The following is a 24,902-nucleotide window of genomic DNA, read 5'->3' as shown; positions in this document are numbered from 1 at the left end:
AGTCCTTAAAGTCGCTGCAGCTCAGCCTCCTGTGTACTGGGTGTCTGTTTCCTGCCTCTGGGAGCCTGAGAGGCGGCCGCTGAGTGGGACACTCAGTGGCCGGGTTGGCCACACCCAGAGTCACTGTCTCCTGCAACCTGAGCGTCAGGCACCAGAGGTGCAGCCGGGTGCCCTGACCCCACCTGAGGGCCGCGTGTGGGAAAAGCTCCGGTCTGTCACAGATAAGGCCAGGGCGTGACACACTGCCTCCGCACACCCTCAGTTAGTACACGCTGACCTCGTGCAGTGTGGCCAAGGAAACAGCCTCATGCTGCCACCACCTCCCACCTGCCCCGCTGGACAGAACCGGACACCTCGAGAGCACACCCCAGTGGCTCCCAGCCACCTTCCCCTGAGAACCTGGGGCAGCCCCAGGCCCCATTGGTCCTCCACAGGACCCTATGGGTGCCCAGGCCAAGGCGAACCAGGGTGCAGAGCAGCTGGCCAGCTCTGCCCAGGTTTGGGCCGCAGGAGCAGGTGCCCTGGGGCTTGGGGGTTTCTCAGAGCCTCACCCTCAGGCTCTGGGAATCTTCAATACGGGGCCCTGGGCACACCCACATGGGCCAGGCTTAACAGCCCTACTTCCAAGTGTTGGTGATTTTAAAAATGAAGATAGCAGCCAGTCACGTGAGCCTGTAATCTCAGCACTCTGGGAGGCTGAGGTAGGAGGACCCTAACTTCAAAACCAGCTTAGACAACTTTGTGGCTCAGTAAAACCTGGTCTTAAAAAATCTATTTTACAAAAAAGGTTGGGGACAGAGCTCAGTGCAAAGCCTTGGATTCAACCCCAGTACCACCACACACAAAAAAGACGCCTACTTAGTGTTGCATGGCTTCAAGCTGAATTCATTGCTGACACCCATCTATGACTGCACAGGACCCAGAGGTGGGACAGGGACGGCGGCCCAGCAGCCAGCTGTGGGCGTGCTGGGGGTGAGGAGGGTCAGGAAGCCTCCCCACAGGCCGGAGCCACCCGGGCCGCCCTACTCCGCTGACACTGCCCCTCCCGCCGCTCCCCAGCCGCAGCGCAGCTCAGCCCTGTGCAGCGCGGGCCGCGTGGGCGCGAGGGGCGGCGGGGCCTCACCTTGCTCGCAGTTCTTGCCGCCGAAGTGCAGCGGGCAGTGGCACAGGTAGGTGCTCCAGCGGTTCACACAGGTGCCCCCGTGCTGGCACACGGCGGCCTCACAGAAGTTCCTCTGGGCGGCGCAGCCTACGAGGCAGGGGGCAGCCTCAGTGCACCCCAGGTCACTCACGCCAAGCTCCGGGTGCCCGGAGTCGGGTGAGTGGGCCAATCCTAGGATCGGGGTGCCCCGGGGCAGGCCCCAGCCTTGCACCCAGGATGGCACATCCCAGGGTCCTCTCCCCAGCCGAGGAAGAAGAGGACTCCGTGTGTCCCTTACGGGCGTTGTGCATACCTGCCCGGGTACCGTTGTTGGCGATGAACCCGGCCATGTCCACGCTCTGGCCGTCGATGGACAGGTTGCGCATGCAGCCCACGAACTGCCGGTTGCGCACTGGGAAGTCCTCTGGCAGGTTGGGGACGCCGCCCAGGAGAAGGGGCCCTGTCAGGTCCAGCGACCTAGGGAGGCAAAGACGGGCTCTGTGATGTACGAGCAGGGGAGGGGGCAGCCCCTGCAACTAGGGACGGGCACTGCCCTCACAGTATGGGCGGCCATCACGCACCAGGGCCATGCCTGGCTGTCCCTGGGCCTCGGTTTTCAAGCCCACCCCTCATCCTGACACATGGCTGCTTTGGGCTGTGCAGTGACCCCAGAGTCCACCCAGCCTGCTCATTTGTCCCCTCTAGGATGGAAGGAGGGCCAGCGAAGGGTCACCACCTAGGCTCTGCCTGGCCCGTCATGGAGGCCCTTGGAGAGGGGAAATCAGGAGGATGGAGCCGAAGGTGGTGGCTGCCTCAGGCCCACAGCAGCACACTCGGGATGCTTGGGTTCCCCTACGTGTGGCCCACATGAAGCCCACTTAGTAACCCACAGTGGTCACTCACCTTCTGAGCCTGGTGCCACTCATGACAACGGCTCTGAGTGTTCACAATGGGGTTCCTATCCCTGAGTCAGGATAAGCCTAGGGGGACCCCAGGGCCAGTGCAGAGATACAGTCACCCCTGCTCAAGGGGCCTGGGGTCAGAAACAGTGCAGCCCTTGGAGTTGGGGCTGGGAGGGTCTCCGAGTCACTAGACCACCATCACGGCCCAGGGCCTGCCCTGGCCTCTCTCGGGGACCTGCCCGAGAAGGTTCCAGCATCACAGAGGGAAGGCAGCCCAACCCTGAATATGGAAAGCATGGCTGGGTGCCCCACGCTGCTGACCCCAGGTGACCCACATGGGTGGCGGCCTCCTGGGCCCCCCGGGATACTCACTTCTTGGAGCCACTCTGGGTGCCCTGGGCCGCACAGCTGTAGTTCCCGACATAGCTGCCAAAGTGCACGGCCACAGCGGTGTCACAGTCGTCCACTGTCACCACGGCCACCTTCTCCCCGGACGGGCCATGGGGCAGGCCCAGGCGGCCGATGTTGGGCTGTGTGCAGGGAAGGCACAGAGAGATGAGCCGTCTGCGGGGACCCCAAGACAACGGACAGGGCCGCAGTGGGGTCACAGTGCCGCCGAAGAGGAGAGGAGGCCGCTGTGACCAGACAGCAACTGCACAGCCCTGATTCAGGCCAGGGTACCACTGGTCATCAGAACCAGGCCAGGCTTCTGGGCAGCAGCCCTGGACACAGCCACAGCCTACGTCCCTTCTGAGTGCCCCACCGCTCTTCCGGGGATGTCTCTGTGTCCCACGGCTCCTCACCAGCCCTGCCCAGTGCAGTCCAGGCATGGACGCCAGACACTGCTGCCCCCCCAGCAGTGACTCCCAGACCCAGGCCAGGTGACTCTCCCAGGACCCCACGCGTGTCCCCGGATGACCCAAAGTTCCTCCAGCCCCGTCCACGGTGCAAAGTCACATGAGGTCGCGGAGTCCAGGCCTGGAGGCCACACAGGGCAGCGGCTGGGCCCTCAATTCTGCCAGTCCTGGGTGAGTGTGAGTGTGTAACACAACTTCACGATTCTGCTGTTATGAGACAGAACCAATTAGAGCACCCTCAGTGCCGTCCAGCTGGGGACCCAAGGCAGTTTGGCCAAAAGGCTGCCCGACATTCCCTCCTCCACCTGTGCAATCCTGGAGGGCACTGTGCACCCCAAGAAGGGTCCCTAAGACAGCAGAGCCACCCAGACCCGGAGTCCTGACATGGCAGCCGCGCCTGGGTCAGTGTCATCTCCCTGCTGCCCCTCCCTCCCGGCCAGGGTTCCTGGGCCATCCAGCGGCCGAGGAGAGGTTTTGTGTTTGCACAAAAGCCCTTGGTGTTCACGAGCGCTCACGTTTCTGCAGCCACCAAGGATCCTGCATTGGGGGCCTCGGGGGGCCACGGGTCCAATTACAGTGCAGGGTGAGGAGGTGGGGAAACCGGACCCTGGCAGCGAGCCCCGGACGTGAGTGGATTCACGCTCAGTGTCAGCAACGATTAAGCAATGCTGCCATCACAGCACGCACAGAGGACGGCATGAGGAGGCCACCACCCTGTCACCTCTCCTCTCAACTGGTGAGGTGCAGCGGGACCTCGACTGCAGAGGAGACACAGGCCCCTGAACACCTGGATCACAACACATACAGGCCTCTTGAGGGCCTGCCATGGACAGCGCTGGGCTGAGCGACCAGGACCCAGAGCGGTCACCCTGGGCACCACTGCAGCCAGGGTCCAGGCCTGGATCCCCCAGGTTCACTCTGGGGGCCCCTGTGTCCCCTGTGAATGAGGGTTCACACCCTGGGCTCCTCAGGTCATCAGCAGCACCTGCGTGGGGACATGGTCTTCCTCATGAGGGCCGTGCAGATACAGCTGCTTAGGGACCCTTGGGCACCACAGGAAGCGGCCCTCAGAGCAAGGTGCGCGTCAGTCTGTCAGTCTGTCTGCTAATCAAGCCAGTGAGGAGTCAGCAGCCACCAAGCCCCCTCTGTGTGGCCTGGGCCCTGAGTCACCCACACACCTGGTGGCCAAGTGCCCAGAAAGACAGGATGGAGCTTGGGGACCTTGACACGCAGAGCGAGGCTCATCTTTCAAAGGCGCCGCCTCGGGGCAGTCGAGAGGCTGCTGGAAGCCTCCCCCTCCCCGTCAGGGCACATGCAGTAATTTACACACGCACATTCAGCTGTCTTCACGTGAAGCCTGTGCATGCTTGCACACTGACCCCTGCTCCAACTCATTGATGTGTGCACACTCGCGTGTCCAAACCCAGCCTCTCTCACCGCAGGTCCACATACCATCAGACACGCACGCCTGGCACTTGTGCAGGACGCCTGCACACCCTTACACAGCTGCTGACAGAGCACTAGCCACTCCTGCGAGGACTCAAGAGCCCCTCTGTCCCCAAGAGCCTGCAGGACCTGCCACCTCCTGTCCTGAGATAGTGGGGGCGGGGGAACAGGAGTGGGTGAGAGACCCCAGGGCGGTGGCCAGGTCTAACCAGGGTCCATCACCTGCCCTGTGCCTCAGTTTCCCATTGTCTCCTCCAGGGTGAGAGGACCACATGAGGTGACACACACGCCCAGCATAAAGCAGGACATCTGTGTGTGCCAGCAGGCTGGTGCTGAGGGTGCAGAGGCCAGGCCAGGAGCAGCCAGGGAGGGGACGGAGGTGGCCACAGCACACTGCTTCAAGGGGGGGCTGGGAAGCAGGTGACAGACAGGGGTGCAGGAAAAAAGCAGCCCCCTACAACAGGATGACCCTGATAGGGGACCTCAGCCTGGGGACTCCCACAAAGGGTCACCGGACACAAAGGCTGGTGGGCACCGTCAGGCTTCCAGGGCAGGTGCCTTTCACCGCCCCACGAGGTCGTGTTCAGGAAGGGAAACCAGATCTTGGATCCGCTGGTGGACGGGTGGGTTCCTGCCCGCTGCAGCACGGCACAGAACCATCACCTCTCTCACGGGGCTCGCTGGCCCCGGGGCCCCTCTGCGGGCTTTTATTACCTGCCCCTGGCCTCTAGGAGGCGGCTAGCATTCCAAGCCTGAGATGAAGGATAAGGGCCCCGGGCCCATGGGAGCCAGGAAATGCAGCCCTCAAAGCGGGTACTCAGGAGGCCGGGGCCAGCGGGGGCCAGCGGAGGCCAGCGGGAGGAGAGGTTGGCTCCCTCCGGATGGCTGCTGCACCCTGGGGATCGCCAGAGCTCTCACAGTAATGCAGCCCCAGCTCTCAAACCCATGCCTGTGTCTTAAGGCTGCACCCCTGTTGGGCAGGGAGCAGTACTGAGACACCTCCTGAGGTAGCAGGCCCCTCTTCTTGGTGGAGAAGGTTTTCTACACTTTGTGAAGCTTAAAGGCCTTCATGAAAGGTCACTGCTGTTACCGCACATATTCTTCAAATACGACGTCATATAGAAAAACATAAGGCTCAGGGGCACACACGGCAGCCGGTTCCTGCCGTCCACAGGTTCTGGGAATGGCACAGAGGACACTGAAGGGGCACTGCCACGACCAGACACCGCGGCCCATGGCTGTCATCTCAGCCTGCTGGGAGGCCGAGGCAGGAGCCCTCCAAGCTCCAGAGAAACCCTGCCTCAAAAGATGAAAAAGGGCTGCAGGGCAGCTCAGCGCAGAGGCCCTGGACGACTCCAGCGCAGATGGGAGAGCACTGGTCACCCCGCTTGCCTTTCCCCCAAAAGGCGCTCAACATACACCCGTTCCCCAAAGGGCCATGACAGTGCTGCCGCATCTGATGGCCCAGCAGCTACTGTCCAGCTCCACCCTAGAGGCTGGGGCTGCAGGCCGCACTCGCCACCCCCCATACACACAGCGACGCCCGGCATCGCCCCCTCGGCTCCTTCCATCTCCCCACAGGTGGGGACTGCGAGACGGCGCTACCTGTGAGCTCCAGCCTTCCTCACCCTGCCCTGGCAACTCGGGCGTCTTTGGTTCTTTTTCTAATGCACGTGCAGCAGCCGGGGTGGAAACATTTGATGAATGAATGAATGAATGGGGTACAGGGCAGGTGGGGCACAGCCCGTCCTCCCCGGGGTCTAGGGCTTCACTGTGTGCAGGCTCAGAACGTTGTGAACCGGTGACCGGCACAAGATGTGAACCCCAGCAGGGTGGGGCAATCCCCCCAGGGATGCGGAGGGCACCTCAAGGTCCCGGAAGCTCCAGGGTGATGTGTGGATCTCTGCTCAGTTAGCAGAGACCAGGAGGGGGATTCGGCCGGGGTGGCTGGGTCCTCCCCACCTAGTGGGGTGCTGTGACCTCACCCAGGAGCTGTCACAGGAATCACACCACAGGGTGCTGTCCCCGAGCCAGGCGCCCCTTAAGACAGCCACGCTGCCCCGCCCTGCACCCCAGGCCACCCCACCACCCTAGATGACCCACCACTCCTGCCCTTGTTGTGGGGACCATCCTGGCTCAGGGGACAGCAGGCAGTGACTGGCAGCGATGTTCTGGTTTCACTATGACTGGCACCAAGTGGCTGCTGTCCAGGGACGCCACACAGGGCAGAGCCCCAGAGCCATGGCTCAGTGTCAGCAGTGCCCCTGGATTGGGGAAACGTGGCACCCGCCTCCCCTTCATGCAGACCTGGCCTAAACTCTCACCCTGGCACTGTCCAGGGCCACTCTGCATGTGTTCCATGTCTCCAACAGCCACACTGCCAGGGGTGGTGTCAGAGCAGGCACCCGACCTGCCCCTGTTTCCCAGGCCACACATCCCGCGCCGGCCATCAGGGCTTCCTGGCTCTGGGAGACGCAACCTGATGCAGTAGGCAGAAGCCGTCACTGTCCCCTGGGGTCCTTGAAGCCTCTTGCTGACACGGTCATGGCCTTAGCCGACAAGGTTCCCCAGCAAGGCGAGGGGTGCAGATGGGACCCTGCGGGCAGCCCTGAGTGCCACTCTGTGAGGAACCGGTGTCAGCGAGGAGGGCCTTGCCCTTCCCTCCACGTCCCCTCCAGGATGAGCAGTGATGCGTCCACAGCAGAGCTGTCTCCACGAGACAAGCCGCTCCCGCCCCAGGAACGCAAAATGAGAGGGCCACGCAAGCCTCACGGAACCCCGAACCCCAGCAGCAGAGCCTGAGTTTCCGGTTAAGAAACGACCTCAACGGTTCACACAGACATTTCCCACGCCTGCGGGAACATTTAACATGGCCTCAGGGAAGACGCAGCTCTGCAGAGGAAGTGACCTTGATGTCCTGGAAGGCCCGCAGCCCTGGGGGGTTTGGAAGGGCTGGGCGGGCTCAGCCTTCCGGGCGTCCAGTGCCGACACGCTCTGTGGTTTTGCTGGCAGTGAATCAGACTAGCAGATCCTCTCATTCAAAACGCCAGCAAGTCGAGCAGAAATCAAAAGTAAGCCGTGCCCGCTCCCTGCCTCAGAGGCTGGGCAGGGGTGCCCTGGCTCTGCTGGCTTCAGGCAACAGGGAGTCCAACAGGAAGTGAGAGGGAGGACAGCAGGCCGGCACAGCCCGACCGAGGTCACCATGCCCACCTCCTCTCTGTCCCATCTTCCTGGTCTCCAGGACTCAGGGCCGCCGTGGCCAGCCTGGCCGTGGGCCCACACCTGCCTGCACTTTGTTGGCGTCCTCCTGGGATCACTCTGCACTCCATCTGCTCCCTGGTGGAGCTGACCAAAAGCCAGCTGGGCAGCGCCAAAGTCCCTACAGGCCTGCAGATGCAGGAGATCCCGCAGGGCTCCCACGAAGAACACGCATGGCTGTGCTCTGCACCTGGTGGTCTCGTGTGGAAGCAACACGACAGGGGCCCGGGGCTGGGAGAAGCTGCTCATAGTGAGACAGTCAGGGACACCCCGACACCAGGACACCCCAACACCAGCATCTCCACCCTCACCCAGACATGCAATGTGTGGGGCAAGATTTCCTAATAATCCAAAACCCCCTATGCAGGTGGGGTGCAGAGTAGACAGGGTGGCCAGAGGGGTTAGCTCTGAGAAGTGGGCACGTTTGGGGTGAAGGGTCGCTCCTTGCCCTCAGGAGACGACAGGCCCAGCTGGGCCTGGCCAGTTTTCTGCAAATCATCTGCACCAAGGCCTCCTCCTCTTGGCATCTTCCGAGGTCACCCACTCTTGCTACCAGGGGACAGAACCAGAGATGGCAGCGATGCGGCTCATGCTCGTCCCTCTGAGGCATCCAGACCTGGGGCCAACGCCTCCCTGTGTCCCCAAACCCTGCGGGCAGGTGGCCCCAGCAGCACCAAGTGCGCCTGTATTTATTGGAGCCGTGACTGAGACAAAAGTCACACAGAGACAGCCCCGCCCTCCTGCAGACAGAGGCCGCCATCCCATCCCTGTTAGTGGTCTCCAAGGTGCGTGCAGCCCACTCAATACACTGAGAAGCCCAGGGCTCAAGAGACAGCAAAACAACCTCCGGCCAGAGAGGGCGCCAGGGAGGGCCTGACTGGCCCCGTCCTCGGGGCACAGCCACACACACAGAGCCCTGGGCATTGGAAATGAAGGTGTCCTCCACAACCTGTGACCGTGCCCTGGGCCCCCAGGCCTCAAGACTTCCCAGTGGCCACTGTGGGGTGAGGTTGTGCCTCTGCACCACCCTGGAGGTGGAACGGGAGGGTGAGAACAGGACAGGGATGCAGCAGCACCTGGGCTGAGATGCCCACGTGGCTGCCACTGGCTCCGCACCTGACGCAGCCGAGGGATGTGGGGAGGCCCTGGGCTGACATTGTCTCCCCTCTGAGTCACAGGACCACGGATGCCTCACCCTGGTGCTCAGGCCTGGGGAGCTCAGGCCCAGGGTCCCTCTGCTCACACGAGTCCCTGTTGTCCTCCCAGACCCTGGGAAAGGCTCAGACAATGTTTATCTGTCTAGGGTGCCCACAGGGGCAAAGCCAGGCCCTGACATCAGACAGAGCTGTCCCTGCACTTGGGGGGACTATAGCCCTCCCAAGGTGCAGGGGCTGGGTGTCCTCTCTAGGTGCCCACAGGAAGTGGCCATCCTTTGGATGCCGCGAGGAGAAGACCTTCCTGGGTGGCAGAGGACGGCAGAACCATCTAACCCAGAGGGCCAGTCATGGGGTAGAAACTCCCACGGGGAGGCTGGGGGACCCAAAGGGGAACCCGTTCTCCAGAGCAGCTGAGACAGTACAGAGACCACCACCAAACATGTGGCTCCTCCCAAATGAAGACAGTGTGGAAAGCAAAAACCAGGTAGTCGTGTGTCCAGGGCACAGGTGGGGTGGCTCTGGGATGGCAAAGCCAGCCCTGTGCCCTCAGCCCTAGGGTGCGGTGGGGTGGGGCCCCATGTCCTTGGTGTCACCTCATGGAGGTGCAGTCCTCATGGAGGAAGTCCTGTCTGCTGTCCAGCCTTACAGCGGCCCTGGGCCTTGGGCCAAAGCTGGAGTCTGTGAGGGGCAGGAGTGGCCAGCACTGACCCAAGGGACCAGACTTCCCGAGGGACTGCTTTTTCAGCAGCCGACGCACCACAGGGAGAAACAGCAGCAGAGCCCAGGCACCGGGGCACAGTGTGGCCTGGCAGCCTCCCCCAACTCTAGCCGTGGCCGCTGCAGACGTCCGGTTCCCAGCCCAGGGCAGGCCGTTGCTGTGTCCCCTTCCCAGCTACCTGGACCCTCCACGGCTTCCAGTTTCTCTGCACACGGGTTTGAACCACACGGTATGCCCCAGGGTGGGAGCCCCAGCCCCCTCCTACCTTGTTGTAGTACTGGACCTGCACGGAGTGCCAGCGGCCGTCACTCACGCCCCCGGGGACCTGCGGCGTCACCGTGGTGGTGGTCTCACCTGATGGGAGGACGGTGCAGAGGGGGGCGGGTTAGCAGGGGCTCAGGACAGGACAGAGGGGCCGCCGCGCTCCACGGCTCCTGTGGAGGCCCCGCCCACCACGGCTGGCCAGGCAGGGGTCACCCCTCCCGCGGGACCGAGTCACAGGCACCTGCCCGGGCACCTGGCTACCAGAGCATAGTCCCCCAGTGGGCACTGCTCAGCTTTGCTTTTCTGATTACAAAAGTAATTTTCACTCGTGTCTTTTAACTGTGAAAAACATAAAACTGCAAAGAAGGACACTCAGGGGTGGCATCTGTCCCCCCCCGTGCATGGTGCCCCCTGGATGCCAGCACCAAACCCACACCACATCCTGCTTCTCCTGGGTCGCCTACCAGGCCACACGTCCTTCCTCTCACCTGTGCTGCTGTTACTTTCTTTTGGTGGCATGGGGATTGAACCAGGGCCTTCACACTGAGCCCTCTCTGATTTTTTTAAGATAAGACCTTGCTAAACTGCCCAGGCTGGCATCGAACTTCTGACCCTCCTGCCTCAGCCTCCCGGAGTGCTGGTATTACAGGCGTGCACCACCATGCCTGGCCTTTTAGTCTGATACACAGCAGGCTGCATGGTGAGGTCCCGGAGCACCTGACTTACGCATCTTGGTTTGGGTGTTTAGGGCATGCTGCCCCAGGTACCCAGGCTCACAGGGCAGTCCACATTTCTGGAACCTCCTTGAGGGTCTGCCACACAGTCCCGGTCAAGCAGGGGAAAGGGAGGCACCCCACATGCACGGGAGGACAGGGTGCCACTGGGGACACCATCCCCAGGGAAACATCCTAGCACGTACAGCGCGAGTCTGGGGACGCAAGCCCAGGAGACCACAGCGTCTCCTCCCGGGCCTGGTGGGCTTGGCCACCTCTCCTGGCATGGCCAGGTGTTCCAGTGCCACTGAGCCTTCACTCCAGGCGGGAACCCAGCCGACTGCTGGGCGTACACACAGGAGCCCACAGGCCGGGCCTCCAGGGACAGAGACTCCCCGTCGGCTGGCCGAGCGCCCGGCACAGGACAGCAGGCCTCACTCAGCCCTGAGATCGCCTGCTCCAGCGCAGGGCGGAAGTGTCCCCAGGTCCAGCCCACAGTGTCAGCCCTAGGGGCTACAAGGCGGCAGCAGCCCCTTAGGATCAGGGCCTGGCGGAGGAAGTGGGCAGAGGGCTCAAGGCTCTGCGTCGCCCTCCCAGCCCAGCACGTCAGGCTGACCGCCCACAGGCTGGAACCGTTACCCGTCCCCATCCTCCCGCTCTGTGGGCACTTCTTTCCCTGCCATGGAAAGCTGACCACCGCCTCCTGGCTGCAGGAAGGACTCCATGAGGTGGCCGAAGCCCTCTGGACGTCTGCCTCGCAGCCTCGCTGTGGCCAGGCCCGCATTCCTGGTCTTCCCTGCGTTTCTGTGTATGGCCCTGCGGCTGCGGCTTGGGGAAATCACTTCCTGGCACACAAGGCCTTGGGCTCCGTCCCCAGCCTGGAGGAAGCAGGGACCCCCCAGCCACACCAGCTTTATTCAAGGGTCCCCTGGCCTGGCCAACAGGAGCTGCCCCCTCTTCTCGGCCGCCATGGACACTGCACTGGGCACCGGGGCTGCTGGGCTCTGCCCTGGGGTGATGGGGTGCGCCCGGCGCCTACCTGCCGAGAAGGTGAGCTGCACCTGCTCACCCACCACCTCCAGCGCGATGAAGTCGTGCTTCTCGTTGAAGCGGCCGTTATATAGCAGCAGCGCGTTGGGCTCCTGCGTGGCGAACCTGTGGGGCGAGGGGCGGGAGCTGTCACAGGAGGACCCCAGGGCACCCTGAGGGGAGGAGGCCAGGTCAGGAGGGCCTCACTGGGTACAGACCCTCAGGGGCACCCCTGCCTCACTGCAGCTGAACTGTGCTTGTCCTGTCTGCTTGTCACATCGTTAGATTTATCGCTGAAACTGTCCCGTGCCTGCATCTGTTTAGAGAAAGAACCCTCAGAGCTTTCAGCACTCAAGGAACAAAAATGTGGCCCTCCGCTCAGAAACCCTGCTGCTTGGTCTTAGGTCCCCTGGGGCACCGAGGGCCCCGACACCCCAGATCCAGAGGCCCTGGCACTGCCAGAACACATGTCACCGAGGCAACAGGGACCCCACCCCCAGACATCGCCCTGTGGTGGCTTGGTGGGAGCTGGGCTCAAGCAGCGGACCCAGGCTCTTCCCTGGTCCCTGCGTCCCTGGCACAGCACAGGGGTGAGGACAGACCCCAAAGCCACCGCACTGCGCACTAACTGGCACCGTGGATGCCGTGTGGGCAGGGGAGGAGGGCAGGGCCGACCCCTCAGCGCCACGCTGGCTGCCAGGGCGGAGTCACTGGGCCACGGTTCTCTGTGGACCCAAGCGGGAGGGAGCAGATGGCCCCGCTGGGGACAGAGGAACAGGGTGGGCCCAGTGAGGGGAGGCAGACACAGAAGCCGAGGCCAAGCGCCCGGGGAAGCAGGAGGAAAGGACAAAGCCAGGACGAGGGCGCTGGCATAGAGCCCGCCCTGAGCCCGCGCTTGGCAAACAGGAACTGGAAAGGGGAGACGGGCTGGGAGACAAAGCCCTGGGGCCGGCCACCGCCCTCGCTCGGCAGAACTCACTGGGCTTGGGGGGCAAGGGGCCCCTGCCCCTCCCCACCCCAGGGTGCACCAGCTCCAGGTCCTCCCCGAGAGTCCAGGGCGGCCCTGCCTGGGCTTTTGAAGTCGCTCAGGCACAAGGGGAGCGGCCCGTAAACTGCACCGCATTAAAGAAGCCCAAGAGACCGCGTGACAGGCAAGCATGTCACAACGCATGGCAGACAGACACCTTTCTTTTCTCTCGTTCCTGGGAATGAACCCGGGGCCTCCTCATGGGGCTACAGCTCAAGCCTGTTTAAATTTTTTTTTTTAATTTTGAGAGAGGATCTTGCTTGACTGTAGATCCTCCCGCCTCAGCGTCCCAGAGTGCTGGATTACAGCGCACGGCACCGCACCCGGCAGACGTCACTGTTTGCCACTTGCTGTCTCTGTGCCAGCAGTCAGCAGACTTCCCTCGGGGGCCCCAGCACTTTCACTGCCCCCCACATCACTGTCCTGTGCCAGGACTTCCAGTCACCTTTGGGATCCATGCTGAGGCTGAGTGGCACCAGTGACCACTGAACACCTGTGACTGCAGGCCAGAGCCACACACGCTGCTCAGCCTGTAAATGTCCCCAGGAGGCTCGGGGGCCTGCCCAGGGGCAGGGGGAGGATCCCTGAAGTCACAGGCCACACCGAGAGATGGGACCCGAGCAGCAACCCGCATGGGGCAGGGACTCGGTGGGGCCAGGCCGGGCAGATGGCTGCTCCGAGGAGGACAGAGGACTGGGGGCCGGGGTGTCCCTTGCACCCTGGCCAAGCCACCGAACCGGAGCCCACCCTGTTCTGCTGAGACACATGAGACAGAAGTCTGTAAACGCGAAGTGAGTTTTTGGTTTGACTGTTCCTTTGACGCAGGGTCTTGCTCTGTGGTCAGCTGGCCTTGAACTGACTGTATACCCTAAGCTGGCCTTGAACTTGTAGCAATCCTCCTGCTTCAGCCTCCCAAGATTCCAGGTGGGCACTGCCAGGCCTGGATGACTTCAAAAGTTTAATTAAATCTAAATTTCCCCAGGAGCTGTGTATGAAAATAAAACCAGCACAGCCCACAGTCAGCCTGCATCTCCGCGGTGAGACAGGACAGATAGATGGACGGCCCAGTGCGGGCGTGGGGTCTCCTGCGGCCTCCAGGTCCCTTTCCCTGCCCCTCTGGCCTCCTGGTCATCGAGGCCCGCCCTTGGCAGGCAGAAGGAGATGGACACGGGGCCCTGTCTGCTGTCACAGCTGAAATTCTCGCCTCTGCTGCCCGGCCTGGGGTGCCCAGATTGCTCGGCCCCAGCCAGCACCCACCAGAGCCCCCGGCCATGGCCGGCCACCCACGGAGGACACCCACGGAGGGCCGCACACTTACTGGAGCGAGACGGTGAAGTGGAAGCGCTGGCGCAGGCCGCGGAAGGTGACGAAGGACTCGGGCGGGAAGCTGCGCGTGCTGACCTCGCAGAAGGGCCGCTCGAACTGGCCCGGGGGGCAGAGGCAGTGGAAGCCGCCGATGAGCAGGTTCACGCAGGTGCCCCCGTTCTTGCACACGCCATTGGCACAGCGGCCGGAGCGGGCGTTCACCTGGCAGTGCTCCCCTGGGGGACAAAGGCCAGAGGTGACCTGGAGGCCAGGAGCACCCGGCGGGGTGCCATGGGCCACCGTGCCACACTGTGAGCTGAGGCAGGAGGAAGGGGACCCAGCTCAGGCTGTGACTCCAGGCGGCTCCCCAGCTCCAGGGCAGAGTCAGGCACAGGGGGAAGGGCAGCAGTGCTGGTGGCCCCGGGACAGGGATCACTGGGTCCCCTCGAAGCCCCCAGGAGGTCTCCCCCACTGAGTGTCAGGGGACCCAGTATCTGGCTGACCTGTCCCCAAACCTTTTGTAGGCCAGACAAGGGGGCCAGTCAGGCTGAGGCGAGGTCTCCTGCCCGCCTGGTTCCCCTGCCTGGTGACTGCTGGCCACAGCAGAGCTGGCCCAACACTCGGGCACAAGCCATGGCCGGGGCCCCTCCTGCAGGCCTGCCCTGCTGGCTGTCTCTCATGCTGGCCTGCACAGCTGGGGTCCCATCTCACCTGACCCTCCCCGCACTCCAGGTCCCCTAGGGAGGGAGTGGCACGCATGGGGCCTCCCCAGAACCCTGACCTGCCCCAGGATGGGGAAGTTTAAACTTCCCAAGGGGCAGCTGGGGAGGGACACTGGCAGCCTCCCTCCAGCACCCCAGGTCAGCGCAGCCACTGTCTCTCCCCAGAAGGACCCTGATCCCACCACAGGCCTCCCCGCAGGACCCAGCCCCACCTTCACTGCTGCCTGGCAAAAGAGGCCACGCTGGAAAGCAAGGCTTCAACACCTGGACATGGGCAGGCTGGGGATTCACGCAGGACAGCAGGGGGCGCGAGGTGGACACCAACCCCTCTGTCAATTTCAATACATAGAAAAGACCGAAGCCAGAGGCAGCGAGGAGCAGCAGTGCACCCCATGCCCAGCAGGACGGAGGCTCCAGGGTGCTGCTGGCCCACTGCAGGGATGCTGCACTCAGACATACCACGGGTCCGGGCCCCAGCAGCTGCCACACACACAGTGACGGTGCCTTCACTGCAGGGCAGGTCCAGAGGACAGAGTGCCACTGTCCTGAGGCCCAGGTCAGCAATCCTGGACTGCCCAGCTGAGGCGCGAGACAGCACCTCGGGTTCCAGGGAGGCTGCCCGGGCTGTGTCGGGGGTCTCCGGGTCTCCCGACACCTGGCGCCTCCAGCAGCCTCGCTTCTGAGCAGCAGAAGGGCTGATTCTAAACCACGTGACAACTGTTCCTGCCTAGGCTGTGTCCCTGCCTGCCTGGGGCCACGCAGCTGTCCCCAGGTCCACACCCAGCTGAGCGAGGGGACCCAGGCTTCCACACACCCACCAGTCACACTTGCACACACACCTGCACACACATGCATACGTTTTGTAACTCACCCTCTGTGTGTGCACACCCACAGTGTCATATGTGAACTCACCTTCACGCCCGCATTCACACCCCACACATTCACACTTCAGCCCCTCAGCCACACACCTATGTCCGTGTACACAACACATGCACACACACCCTCACATGCGCACACTCCTACATCCTTTCAGAGAACACATGCCCCTCACACTCACACCTGCACACACGTGCTCCCGCCTCCTGCCTGGCGGCCTGCAGCCCTCATGAACCCTGTGCAGCATTTGAAGCCTGCAGCTGGAGATGGGTTTCTCCTCCTCCGGGTTTGTCAGTCTCTCATTCCTACTCAAAACCAGAGGCACCTGCGCGTATGCACAGTGGGCCAGGTAGGCCGGTGGGTGGCTAGGCCCAGCCCTTCCTGGAAACAGAGGGCAGGAGGGCATGGGGGTGAGCGCCATGTTCCCATCTGCACGGACAGACAGGCCCCAGGTTGCCCGGCCGTGTCCTCCTGGGAGCCCCAGAGCCTGCAGGCTGGGCTCCTGCTCAGACTTCCCACCTGTGCCCCGCCAGCCCTGCCCTTCCCTATCCTGTCCGGGCCTCATAGGGCACCATGGCACCCTCAGATTGAGCTGATCTGTGCGAGTGCCCAGGTTCCTCCCAGGGGCCTGAGGAGGGGTTTCACAGGGAGGGCAGCTGTCATCCACACTGCCAGCACCACCCTGGAAGGGAGGTTGATGAACCCACTCCTAGGGGGTTCCATCCCCTGGACACATCCCACAGAAAGGCCACACTAACCCTAACTTTAACCCTAACCCTACGGTGAGCATTCCTGTCCCTTTGTGGTGACAGCTTTTCAGTCTCCACCAGGTCACTGCCATGGGCGAAGGTCTCTCTCACTTCCAATGAGAGAGAGCCCATCCACATCCTGGGCCACTACGACAGGTGGCCACAAACCAGGGCCTTAAAACTGGACATGCACTTCTCACAGATCTGCACCCAGAGCTGACAATCAAAGAGGGCACCAGGAGGACCCTGGGCAGCAGCTCTCATGTCCTGTGGCCCTGTCACGCAGTCTCCGGCTCTGCCCCTACCCTGGCTGTCTCAAATCCCCGTGCTTGCTCCCATGAAGACACGGGCCACTGGACTTGGGGGCCACCCTCAGCCCACAGTGTTTCCTCTCGAGAGCTCCAACTCACTGCATCCGGAAGCCTCTCAGCGAAGCTGCACTCTGCTGGACACGGACTTGGTCCACCACAGTGACTCCGTGTTTGTGCCACAGTCGCAGCCACAGCACCTTCCAGCCCTTGCAGACACAGCCCCGCAAGACCATAGGCCGTGCCCTGAGGACGCCCCTTCTGCTGGCTGACTCCCCGGGCCGAGGTGCCCTGGGGGGCGGTAAGGCCTCTCATCCAGCTCCTCTGGCCCCGCTGAGCCAGAAGGAGGGGTGCAGCAGCCAGTCCCCCGCCCCTTGCTGTCTCAAGGCACCTCAAGGCCAGACCACCCCACCCACAAGCCAATTCTCCCCGGGGACCCCCACACAGCATGAGCTCGCCCTGTCCATGCAAGCCTAGGTCCTGAAGCCACCCCTCTCCTCGTTCCTTGTGCCCCTGAACCCCCCACCATCTTCGAGTCCCACATCTTCATTGCAATGTCACCCCAATATCACCACACCCAAGGCAGTGCCGCCGCCCACCAGCTCACGCAGCGGCCACCTCTGTACAGGACGTGGCAACCATGACATGGCGACCAGTCCCACTGGCTCAGAAGCCCCCTCTGTAACAATCCTGACCCACTCGGGACCCTGTCCTGTCTGTTGCTGGCCCCACCCCTGGTGTCAGCATCCAAATACCCCAGAGGCCCTACATCCCTGCTGAGCCCCCCACCCCGTGCAGGGAACCCCACCCATGACTGCCCTCAGGTCTTCTTGTGGATCTCTGTGCCCATTGTATTCCCTCCCCTGAGCCACACACTTGGGCAGCTCTGGGCCCAGGGCCTCTGCAGCCTGGAACTCACCCCCTGCTCCCCACACACCCCACTGAAGGCAGTGTGCTCCCCTCTGTCTTCCAGGCTCTGGGGTCGCAGAGCAGGGTCTGCTCCAGGCCAAGCCTAAGAACACAGGGCACATATGGGCGCCTCAGGGGTGCAGGACACCGAGTGAACACACACAAGGAGGAGGCGTCCGAGGAAGGCTCAGCGTGGCCGGCCGGCACATGCTTGTGGGATGGAGTCAGGAAACACCAGGATCCCGGTTCCTGCGGGTGATTAATACTCGCACTTAATCCCGGGAGTCTGACACCTGTGCCTTCCTGTGCTGGATCCCGGCAGCGCGGGCGGCTTGATCAAGAATCAGCTGTACAGCTGAGCTGGACTTTCTGTTGGGAGTATCGGGCTTCTGGGGAACCAGAGCCACTGGGCCGTGGGCTCATCTCCGGGCCGGGTCCTGGGGTCTGCTCGTGTCCATGGGCCACCCTGCCGGCCACCTCGGGAAACCTGCTGTCACCCAAGAATACTCTAGACCCATGCTCAGACCCATACATGGGTGACCAGCTACCCCAGCGACCCTGCTTCCAGTGCCCCAGGCCACCACCCCTCCAGCATAGTGGCTGGAGAGACATGCACTGTAATGTCACCATCTGTAATTCTTTTTTTGGCTTGTTTTTTTTTTTTTTGGTTTTTCTTTGAGACAGAGTCTCAATGTGTAGCCTTGAACTCACTGGCCTTGAACTCACAGGGATCCTCCTGCTTCAGCCTCTGGAGTGCTGGGATTACAGGCATGCGCCACCACACCCAGTGGTTTGTAATTCTTAAATCATCTTATTTTAGGTCGATTCCTGGCATTGAATTTAGCAGTAAGCAAACTGAGCACTTCTCACACAGCTCTTAGTGACAGCTGTTTTAACAAAATAAAGCTGAGTGGTGGGGTCGGGATTTCGCGCTTTGTCACCTTCTTGGGATCTCCCATCCAGGATAAATTCGGAGTTCCCCTGACAGCCTAGCATTCTGCCAGGGCCAGATGCTCTCAGAATCATCCTGGAGCCTGGAGAAAGCTGCCCACCTCCCACCTGAACCCCACAACTGCCAGCGCCCCACCCATGCCACAGTAAGGTCCATCAGGCAACGGGAGAGCTCAGCTCAATACTGCCCAGGCCTGCCGTGGGCTCTGCACCCAGGGCGCAGGGGGCTGGGTCTCAGCCCCCACCACAGCTGCAACCGAAAGCCCCCAAGAGAAGCGCTGGCATCCACGATGCTACAGGAACGTTTTCTGGCCCCACTGGGATTGAACCCAGGGCCTCTCCCTTGCAGGCAAGTGCTCTACTGCTGAGCTGTCTGCACAGGCCCAGAGCATTCTCAGCCGCAAACACAAGAGCTCCGCAGGCTTTGTGGCACAGGCCTGTGACCTCAGCACTCCAGGAGGCTGAGGCAGGAGGACTGCAAGGCCAAACTCACCCTGCGCAGTATAACGACTTCCCCAGACCTTGGCTCAAAATAGAAACAGGGCTGGGGCTGCAGTGCAGGGTGAAGGTGCTGGACACAGTCCCCAGCACTGCAAAAACAAGCCCGGAGCCCGTGCTGGCTTTACACAGCCGCCCACCCCAGCCGAGGAATGCTGGGCCCCACCTGCAGCAGGGAGGAGCCGGGGTGATGTGCAGCTGGTCAGGAGAACAAGAGGGGACACACAGACAGCCTGGGCCTCATCAGGAAGGGCTGGGGGCGGGCGCCCTGGTGGGGGTGGGCAGCTGGCCCCGGAAGCACAGCCTGCAGGGTTGCCTGGGTGGCCCAGGAGAGGGGACAGAGCCACAGTTCACCTAACCCCCTGCCTGACAGCCAGGAGGGCGGGGTGGGGGACCCCAGAAAGGAAGGACAGAGCGAGCTTTGCCAACTTGAGTGTTTAAGCAAATAAAAAGATGATCTTCCGCTGGGCCAAGAAATAGTTGAGGGATTTGAACTAGAAAAACTAGAATTTCCAAAGGCAGCAAGGGCAGAGCTCAGGCCCGAGGCACGGAGGCACCTGGAAGCTGAGGTGGAGGCTGGAGTCAGGCTCCACAGGGGCAGAGAAAGAACTGGGCTGGGTGGTCGGGCCGGGATCGCAACGTGGACGGGTGTGGCGGGGTCCTTGGGCACAGTCACACAGACCTGGGGACAGCGGCATGAAGCCCGGCCAAGAGCTCCGTCAGCGCTGGGTGCCAGGACACGACCAGAGACTCGGGTCTTAACAAAGAGGAGGCGACGGGAATCGAAGCTCCAGGCAGCAGCTTCGGGAGCCCAGGAAGCACGAAGAGGGGCCAAGCAGGGGCACTGCGGAGTGTGGGGAGGTGGACGCGTCCATCGGGAATGCGTGAACACTTCCCGCACCGGTTCACACGTCCTCAGCGCACCCACCTGCTCGCCGTTTACCCCAATACCCACAATCCTTCCCTCACCCATCACCCGCCCACCCACCATCCACCCACCCACTCCCTCCCCATCCATCCACCCATCTCCATCCATTCCACTACCTCTACACCCACCACCAACCATCCACTTATCTCTCTCCACACCGAGGCTGCATCTGAGCCTGGGGCTTCCACCCAACTAAGAAAACTCCAGCCAGACCTGAGAAAGACCCTCTGGGCCCCTGATACACATGCATGCAGACACACACACATCCACACCCACGCACACCTGTGCACACACACGAGACAGTTGCAGAGCAGGCCAAGGCCGAGCCCAGCCCTCTCCTGTCTGGCCTCACAGCAGCACCCACAGCCAAGGCCTCGGCCACTTGGGGTGGTGGGCGGGCTGCACACAAAGCCCCAGGTGGCTGTGAGCCAGGCAAGGCCTCTTCGAGCCGGGCAGTGCCCCGACACACAGCCCCATGATAGAAGCAAGACCACAGGCTGGGCATGTGGCTTGGTGGCAGAGCTCTTCTTGTCTTGCACACACATGACTCTGGGTTCAATCCCCAGCACCAAAAAAAGCAAGATCAATAGAGGCTGCAGCTGCCAGGCATCAGAGCTGCAGGGGGCAGCCAGGCAGAGTAACGCACAGACAGAGAGAGAAAGGACAGAGTCTCACAGTCACGCAGGAGCCCCAGCTGCCTGGACAGGTGGCCTCTGCTGCACCCTCCAGGGTCACGGTGCTAACAACAATAACCTCCCTGCAGGGCAGGCCACAGCACCCATTGCACGGATGGGTAAAGAAAGGCTGAGAGGGTTGTGTCACACAGCTACCTAGCATCCCACCTCCTGGAAATGCATTGGGCCCAGCACCCCTTCCACCAAACTCCCACAGCACCACTGCCAGGGCCAGAGACATGCGGAGCAAGCTCCTGACTGGTGCCTCAGTCTCCTGGCTGTAAAACCATCCCTGCAGGCCAGAACTCCTGAGGCTCCTCCGTCCCAGTACCTAAGAGGCTGCCTGTGGGGAAGGGGGCTCACACTGCAAAGGTGTGAGGTGTTCTCCGGCCCCAGTGCCTCCCGGCCCCTCCACACACCCGTCCCTGTCCCGGCTCAGCCTGTCCTCTCCCCTCTTCCCCATTCCTGGGAGCCCTCCCCGGGAGAGTCTCCAGCTTTGTTTGGTTTCTCACCGCCTGGTGACACTCTGGGCACCAAGCCCCCTCCCTGATCCAGCCCGGCCCCTCCCACCTGGCCAGGCTACCAGGAAAGGCCCCAGGTGAGGGACACCTGCTCGCCCCACCCACCGCCCGGGGAGCAGGGGAGGGTCCCAGGCTGCGAGCTGTGACAGGGCGGCCTCCCTCAATGACTTCATCTGTGTCTTTGAAGCAAATTCCCAGAACTGCAGACACACCTACTGTTCCAAATACAAGTCAAAAACGCATTCCTGCGGCTAAAAACCCCTCGATTCCCGCCCATCCACGGCTGCGCCCAACTCAGGGGATGCAGCTGTGTGCCTGGGGGCTGGGAGGGGGCTGGGCCAGCGTGACAGGCACTGCAATCCCCTGCAGCCCAGGCCGCCCAGTCCCCTCTCAGGAAGCTGTCCCCCGGGAAGGGAAAGGTCTCCAACCACCCTGCTCGGTGACCCACACGTCAGGGAGCTAAGGAGACCCTGAAAGTGAGTCGCTCTCCTTCCTCCTGGCGTGCATGATCCAGAGAACAAAGTTACACAGACACACGACGCCCCACCACACGGTCTCATCCTAGAGAAACGCTGCCACCATCACTCTCAACAGGGAAGCAGCCAAAGCCACCGACAGGAACAGGGCCAAGGAGAGAGCAGCGTGGGCATCCCGAGTACCTGAAAGGCAGTTTCCTCGGCAAGGATTCTGCTGCCGCTACGGGATTTAACTGCAGGCCACTCGATGACGTTCACATCAGTGATCATTAGCTCCTGAGTTTAAGCCTGAGCTCGGCTTTGCTCAACACTCCGAGGCTGAGCTGCAACAAGGTGCATGGCCACCAGCCTTTCTTCGTGCTCAGGGGACAGCCCTCCACAGGACATCAGGACGCAGCTCAGGCAGTGCAGGGAGCTGCGGTATCTGGGGTGGGGTGGTTTCGAGCATGAAGGGCACCACTCTGCTAAGTGAAGCCCAGACTGAACACAGTGCTGCGCCACCCCTGCATTCATGACAGGACCAACGGGACCCAGAATTTATCCTTAGAACGCCCCATGAGCAGATGGGTGATTTGACTTTTACACCAGACGTTGCTCTGGCCTTGAACCTGCACCAAACCTCCTCACCCTGGGAGCCCGGCGAGGGGATGTCAGCACCTCCAGCCCTGGGCAGCTGGTGTGAGCTCAAACCAGTAGCACCACCGAGGGTCTCGAGGGCCCTGACCCTGAGCGCTGGAGAAGCCCAGCCTGAGGAGTACCTGGCCGCATGCATGGGCTGGGCATACTCGGAGTGCAGTGCAGGGCGAGAGCCATGGGCATCATGATCTCAGTCACACTACAATGACTGGAGTGATTCATTCAAATGCTCTCCTACGGACAGCAGCCCCAGGGTCCCACACAGGGGACAAGGATAAACTCCACCTCAATGGAGCCAACCAGGCCCCCAATCACTCATGGTGCAGGTGCCCAGATTCGGGAAGGACGGCGACACGCTGGCCACTCCTCCCCTCCTTGACCCACACAGAGCTGCCCTGAGCTTACAGCACAGCCCTCCCGGGACAGGAAGCTGCCACTCAGGAAGGCATCCATCGGCACTTTGATCCAGATCGGTCAGTTGTCTGCCCCAGTCTCCCTGAGGTGGAGAGGGAGACAGGAGGGGAGCCTCATGGGAACAAAGGACACGGTCACGGTGAGCATGCCAGCTCCCTGCAGCCGTCTCGGGGATCCAGGGTCCCGAGAAGGCAGCCAGGCTACAGGCAGCCAGGAGACAGGCTGCGCCATCCAGCTCAGTACTGAGGCAGCAAAGCCGACGCTCTGGTCACTGAGCAGGACGTGTGGCTGACCCCACGGATGCACCCTGACCACGCAGGAAAGGGCAGCATTCCAGACCCCGTCTCACCTGCACAGGTCCTACCGTGTACACCATGCACCACACACAGAGTCCACTGCGTGCCTCACTTGCACACAGGGCCTGCTGTATGCACAGTGTACCCACCCATGTGCCTCCCGTGTGCCCACACCACTCTGGCTGTGAGAAGGCCCTGGCATCGCCCTCACAGGTGTCTGGGGCAGAGGAGAGGGAAGAGCACTGGGGCTGGCACGGCTCACAGATGTGCTGGACCTGACCATCACAGTGGGAGCATTCTGGGCCCTGCAGGGCGCTGAGCTGCATCCCAGAGCTCCCACCTCGGCCGTGGCAACCAAAATCATCTCTGGATATTGACCTATGTCCCTGAGCGGCAAAATCACCCCGATGAACAGCCACTTGGAAAAATGCTTTTATGTTCTGACCCAAAATTTCTCCACTTAACAAATGGGGCCGCAGACCAGTGTAGGAGCCCAGTGGGACAGCACAGGCAGCGTCGTCCACACCAGTGACCAGCACGGCAAGGCGCTTGGGAAGCCTGCGGTGCAAGGCACAGGGAGCTGCAGCCCGGAGTCTCACCCCTGCGAGGGTCAGGCTCGAGCACAGCCCACAGTGGCTCCGTGGCGGGAGCCCACAGACACTGCCCATGAGGAAGGGAGCCTTCCAGAACCTTCCCGGAGCAGGCGACAGTGACCAAGACAGATGTGCCGGGAGGCACACGAGGGTCAGTGGAGTGGAGGGACAGTGTTTCAGACAGATGGATGCTGAGCAGGAGCCAGGAGACAGGAAGGAGGAGACAGCCCCGTCGGGCACCCCGGGCATGGCCCGAGCAACTTCACAAAGACTCTGGGTTCACAGTGACAGGGACTGCAGAGAGAGGGCATCTGCAGGGTGAGGAGCTGGGGGCCAGCTCTGTCCCCACCCCTCTCAGAGCGGGACCAGCGTCCTCTCTGTCCTGCAAAGTCCAGGGGCCCCCTGACCCGGAGCTGGGAGCCTCTCCAAGGCCAAGGTGAATTTGGAAACACATTCTCCAGGGTCACATTCACGGGGCTTTCCCTGAAATTCAGGTTCCCTCCTCCGCTGGCTCCTGCTGGGTCTCCGTACCTGCAGCCGGGGAGGCCCCGGGCCCCAGGGCTGCTTGGGACGGTTCCAGCCCTGCCGCCCCAAGGCCCAGAGCTCGGCTTACTGGGCAATGGTAACGGAAGCTGCGTGACGACAGCGGGACTGTCATCGGGACTCAATGGGCGCAATTACCTCCGTGCAGAGGGACCTGTGCCCCGATGGCAGAAAGGGGGAAAGGGAGGAAGAGCGCCCGGGAAAAATAATCAGTCTTCATTAGTCTTATCTGCAGGGAACCCCAGAGGACGCTCTCAGCAGCCAAAGAGACTCAGATTAGTTCCCTGCCACTCACAGCGTCTCCTGGTCCTGCCTGATGACAGGCTGGCCGGCCAGGCCCTGATCATCAGCCTTCTGGAAATGAGCCGCGTGATGAAAGAGAAACTGGGGAACTTCAGAGGTCAACCCAGAAGTCAATCGAGTCCCCCACGGGTCCCCCTGTCTTCGGAGGGGATGTGAGGGTCCAGTCTCCAGTGGCCGTGGCTCTGGCCCTGTCCCAGGCGAGGCCTAAGCTCACCGCACCCCACTAGTCTCCAAGGAGCCGAGGCAGGAGGAGCCCAAGTTCAAGGGCAGCCGGGGCTGTCGTGGCCCTGACCTGATGTTGGTTTCAAGGGGACCGTGTCAGATGTCACCCCACAGATGGGGGCTGTCGGCTCAGAGGACCCGCTGCACAGATTAACCTGGCCACCACCCAGACGCCAAGCTGCCCTGGCACTGCCCTGGCACACAGCAGGCAAGAAAGGCTTCTCAGCCAGCCTTGCAGCAGGAAGAGGTGGGGACGGGCACTGCTTCCCAGGGCTGCCCAGCTGGTGCATCCCAGCGGGCACTGCAGAAGAGGTGCCGACTCCAGCTCAAGGCTTTGGGCCAAAAGGGCAGGAGGGCAGCACCAACCAGCTCCACCCCAAGTGCAACGTGGGGAGGGGCCCAGGCCCTGGCCTCAGGTGTGGGCTGGGTGGTCCTCGGGGCCTCCACCTTCCTTCCTTCCTTCCTT

At 62.2% G+C, this 24,902-nt stretch overlaps 1 protein-coding gene across 2 annotated transcripts in view; it reads right to left on the bottom strand.

Annotated features, from left to right (window-relative positions):
* Nucleotides 1-24,902, bottom strand: part of Celsr1 (cadherin EGF LAG seven-pass G-type receptor 1) — a 97,040-nt gene that overhangs the window by 30,747 nt on the left and 41,391 nt on the right. For both annotated transcript variants that reach the window (XM_013158622.2, XM_013158627.2), the window contains exons 3-8: nt 13,831-14,053; nt 11,496-11,611; nt 9,745-9,833; nt 2,416-2,573; nt 1,455-1,618; nt 1,124-1,249 (exon numbers count right to left, since the gene is read on the bottom strand). In XM_013158622.2, coding sequence (XP_013014076.2) covers nt 1,124-1,249; nt 1,455-1,618; nt 2,416-2,573; nt 9,745-9,833; nt 11,496-11,611; nt 13,831-14,053 — 876 coding nt within the window. The remainder of the gene's footprint in view (nt 1-1,123; nt 1,250-1,454; nt 1,619-2,415; nt 2,574-9,744; nt 9,834-11,495; nt 11,612-13,830; nt 14,054-24,902) is intronic.

The sequence above is a fragment of the Cavia porcellus genome, unplaced genomic scaffold (assembly GCF_034190915.1).
Source record: "Cavia porcellus strain 051 isolate PalLab524CR breed Dunkin Hartley unplaced genomic scaffold, mCavPor4.1 scaffold_40, whole genome shotgun sequence".
Classification (NCBI taxonomy): domain Eukaryota; kingdom Metazoa; phylum Chordata; class Mammalia; order Rodentia; family Caviidae; genus Cavia; species Cavia porcellus.
Note: the sequence above shows the minus strand (reverse complement) of the source record. Positions and strands in the feature narration are given on the sequence as shown.